General features: G+C 25.7%; 1 protein-coding gene across 1 annotated transcript; it reads left to right on the top strand.

The window, feature by feature from the left end:
• Positions 1-2,203: 2,203 nt before the first annotated feature.
• LOC115704465 (probable 2' cyclic ADP-D-ribose synthase BdTIR) lies at positions 2,204-3,409 on the top strand. The gene is made up of 2 exons (XM_030631672.2): positions 2,204-2,823; positions 2,901-3,409. Exons 1-2 carry the CDS (start codon positions 2,354-2,356, stop codon positions 3,019-3,021), a joined length of 591 nt encoding a protein of 196 aa, XP_030487532.2. The 5' UTR covers positions 2,204-2,353; the 3' UTR covers positions 3,022-3,409.
• The last annotated feature ends 1,635 nt before the right edge of the window (positions 3,410-5,044 follow it).

Consider the following 5,044-nt stretch of genomic DNA (forward strand, 5'->3'; position numbering starts at 1 on the left):
ATGATATTTTTTTTATAGGTAACAATAAATATAATTTGTAGTATGGTTGATTGAATTATAAAATACAACATAAGATTATGTAATATTTCATTATTTTATCATTGTACTTCAGCAAAAATTTACATCCCATTCATTCAGTTAATATCAATATACAATACTAAATATATTAATATATATAAACCTGCTAGAGTTTTAATTTTTTAGTACAGTAATTTTTAGTACACTTGAAATTAATAATAATACATTACTAATTAATACACGCTAAAAAATTACTGTACTACAAAGTGAGTAAAAACACTTAATTAGGTGAGAAACGATATATGATTATTTAAAAAAAACAATTAAGTTAATTAAAATAATAATATATATGTTTTAGTTTTAAAAAATTAAAATTAGAATAAATGTCATTTTGCCCATTCTTAATATTATATTTTGTAAAATCGACCAAAGTAGTACTAGTACCACGATCCGAGCGGAGAAGAGAAACCAAGGAGGGAAGAATGAAAATTATTTTTAAATTAAAATTGATAAAACTGAGCTTAAGATATAGTATAAATTTGAATTTATTTTGCAAAATACGAGATTTAAAATATATGTAATAAATAAAAGTAAAATTATTTCATATACTATTTTTTTATTTTTTTTTTAAAATTTACGGTTTTAGTTTCTAAAGTAGTTGCAGCGCTAGTTGCAATAAGGGTTTATGTACAATTTTTTGTTACAATTTAAGTTGCAGCGCTAGTTGCAATAGGGGATCCTATGTAGAATTCCGTAAAAATACAAAAAAAATTATCTTAAAATATAAAAATGAAAAAGACCCTAAACAAAACGTACATGAATTGTCCAAATGCGTATTTGGCTATAACACAAATAATATTAAATGTGATATTTCCATCCCTATTAACTTTCAGATTCTTTTAAAGCATTTTATTAATTATTATTTAGTTAATATAAAATATTAAAAATGTGTTTTTTTTTTTGAAAAAGAACAGGTCTTCAGATTAAAATTGTGATGAAGAAAGTTATTTGTACTGGTTAAGAGCATTGCAGGCGACAAGAGAGCTAGATTTGTTGGTAAATTGATCATTTTATTATTGACATGATAGTTTATTGAATTATAATTATATTTTGATAAGCCAAGGGAAAGTGAAAGCAAACCATAGAGAGAGAGAGAGGACATATATAAGACCAACGTGTTTGAAGGGTTTTCTCTCCGTACTTGTGCACTCTTCTAAGAACGGGTCAAATAGCTTCATTTTTTTCTTTTTTAGGAATATGCTAGGGCACCTTAAGCTCCTAATCACCACAAGAGTTGAGATATTGTTTTTTGTGCATTTTATTATCCACATATTTTCATTTGTGTCTATTTATTTCCTACCCTATATTTTATCTAAATACAAGTTTTCTACTATTTATTTTTAATAATATTTAGTATATTGTATTTTAAAATCATACATATCTATACCTTAAATTTAAATTTGTTTATCAATACAATTAAGTTGTTTAAAATTTTATGAATTTTGAATTCAAATTTTGTTATTTGATTAGATATATAATTGATGTACTCTTTAGTTAATTGATTAAATTTTACTTTAGAATACTAAATATGTATAATTTTAAAATATAATATATCAAATAAGTGTTATTGAAAACACATCGTACAAATATGCTTGTCGACTAAATATAGTATACTAAATGAGTATATTTCTATTTTTTTTTTTTGAATAATATAAAAAATCACTAGTCACTTATAGGTTCCACATCAATTTTGGTGTTTGATATTTAAGGTGTTAAATAATAATGCTTATTTTTTTTAGCATTGCTAATGGATTTTAGTGGCTAAAAATTATTATATTAAATTATATATAACTTAATATTAAACTATATGATAATGCCAGCACCACTAGTATATTAATAAATTAATTGATAGAGATTGATGAATGTGCAACATTTCTCTTATTTTATTAATGAAATTCTAAGTATAGATGTCACATCAAACACGTACAATTAGTACCCGACAATTAATTTTGCCTTGTAGCCTTTTAGTCTCTCTTCAAAAACTTTGAAACGAGAAATAAAATATAATAATAAAAAAAAAGGGTTCCATTGAAATTCAAACATTCTTCCATGTTAAAAAAAAGACAATGCAAGACTATAATGTTTAATTCTTTATTTGAGTACACAAGAAGCAACGGAGAATAAACAATGAAGACCTCTTTTCTCTATCTATATATACTCCGTTAAATAGAGGTAGTTTTAGAAATTAAAAAGAAAAACACAATAAAAACAAAAGACATAATTAATACATACAGATCAAGAGAGAATTAATAATTATCTTTTATATTTGAAAAGAATGAATAGTAGTGTTGTAAAAGCACGAGCCCTTGAGAGGTTAGCTAAGAGAGTTATGAAGCCAAAGTGTGAAGTTTTCATAAACCACAGGGGAGTTGACACGAAGAGAAGCATAGCTACTTTGCTTTACGACCAGTTGTCATGGCTGAACATTCCTTCTTTTTTAGACAACAAGACAATGAAACCAGGTGATAAACTGTTTGACAAAATCGACACTGCTATCATGGGTTGCAAGGTGGGGGTTGCAGTGTTCTCCCCTCGTTACTGCGACTCTTATTTTTGCCTACACGAGCTGGCTCTTTTCGCCCAGACAAAGAAGAAGGTCATTCCCATCTTCTGCGATGTCAAGCCATCTCAGCTTCACGTCTCCCTAGACAACAACCAATATTCCCAGGAGGACCTCACCAGATTTGCTTGGGCTATTGAACAGGCTAAAAACACCGTTGGTCTCACATTTGATTCCTCCAAAGGGTAAAATTATTATTAATTAATTCCTTAATTACATTATATATAATAACTTCAAATAATATAAATTAATCCATTTGTAGGAACTTGGCTGATGTGGTAAGAAAGGCTTCCAATATAGTGATACGCACATTGATAGAGATGGAGATCAAGGAGAAACAAACAAAACGGCGTCGTGATCAGATGTTTCCAGTCCCCACATAATAAATAATTAAAACCATATATATGCTCGCAGCAGGCATTGGTTAACATTACATTCTAATAAATCTCATATCCATTATTTAAGTTGGTTCTTATTGTGAAGAGTATGAAATTTATTTTACACCTTCTGATCATCGCTCTCTCATCTTATTGATTTGGTTCTGCTTCAATTATTTATATTTTTATTTGTTAATTAATTAATAAATTGAAACTAATTAATATCGTTTGTTTTCTTTCTCTCTATATTGTTAATTTGATTTCTTGTAAGAATTTTTTTTTCCAATTTTTAAGTATTCCTTGTATTAATTCAGATTGATCGAAACAAAATGGCAGATCTAATCTCTTTTTGTTTAAACAAATGTACAATTTTTTTTCTGTTATTGTAATAAATATCTTTGTATTGAGGTTATATGTATTAATATGTAATGTATCTCTCTGTTGTTTCTTCTTTTCATATATTAATTTATAATTTAATCATATATATCAACCTATAATTAACTGTACAACATATGACAAGCTAACAAGCTAGTATTATTATATATACACTATAAAAAATTGTTACTTTTAGTGATAATTTTTTAATCACAATATAAATTTTTTACGATTTTTAGTCACAATAAAAAATCATTTGTGACTAAAACATATCATTTAGACACAAGTTTTCATTAATTAGTATTAGTCACAACAAGTATTGTGACTAAAAATACATTTAGTCACAACAAATTGTAATATTTGTGACTAGCTAATATTTTTAACCACGAATCTTTTAGTCACAACACAAGAATAATAATTTATAATTAGTTACAACTTTTTTACTTTTAATCACAAATTTTGTTGTGACTAAAAGTAAAATTTTTTGTAGTGATATAATAATAAATGAATATAATGATAATTAAGAAAATAAAAAATACTGCATTAATATATATATATTTATATGAAAACTTAGTAGTAGTATAGTATATGTGTACGTTTCTTTTACCTCGTATATGTGGTCCACGATGATATAAATATATACCAATGTACATCATTAATTATATTATACATAGTCGATACAATATTTCTTCTCTTTTTTCTCTTTAAATATTTGATTGATTTTTAATTAATATTGCAAAATATATAATCTTCTTCTTTTTCAAAGAAGTTGCCGGAAAAAAATAAAGTTATTAGTCATAAGACTATATAGAAAAATTCTATAATATATGCATCGATCCCCTTAAAATTATGTATAAAGTGAAAATATACTTTACTAAAGGAGTAACAATAATTATTTTCACTATTAATTCAGTTATCGTAATCGATGTCGATCGATCGGCAATACAGTTTTTATATATATGGAAAAATAATCTTATATAATTAAACGTAACAACAGTTTAATTAATTTACATAATAATTAATTTTTTTTTTATGTATATATATTTGCTAACATAACCCCTCTTCGCCCGGCTAAAAGGCACCTGCCTAGCAGTGTCAATATCGTTGTTGGTTAACTAACTATTAGGTCCCATATGATTTAATAGCAATGCTATTTTTTTAGTATGATAATAAACAAATAATCTTAATATATAGTAATAGTAAAATTAAGATTATTAAATGACAAAATGGACTCTATATTTACTAAAATTGTACATATAAGACCATGAACTGATTTTTTGTCAAAACTTAATAATAATTTAATATAGAGATGTTATGACAAAATTTGTTATATTTTTTATATCTGTTCGTGTTAGAAATTGTCTTAAAGTGTGTTACATTAATAAATAAAATTATTAAAAATTGAACTTAAGGTCATATTTTTACCATTTTGAAAAATATAAGGTTCATTTTGTTATTTAACAATATAGGAGTCCAATTAATAATTTTTATAAGAGTAATTTGCGGTAAAAATACTTAAGTTTTATCCCGAGTAGCAGATAAATACTTAAGTCGTACGCGGTAAAAATACCTTCCGTCACACTTTTGGAACTTCCGTAAGTACCTCTCCGTTTTCATTTAGGGAAGTGTCCATGTGTCACCCTTTTATTAGTCC

Source organism: Cannabis sativa, chromosome 1 (genome assembly GCF_029168945.1).
Source record: "Cannabis sativa cultivar Pink pepper isolate KNU-18-1 chromosome 1, ASM2916894v1, whole genome shotgun sequence".
NCBI lineage: Eukaryota > Viridiplantae > Streptophyta > Magnoliopsida > Rosales > Cannabaceae > Cannabis > Cannabis sativa.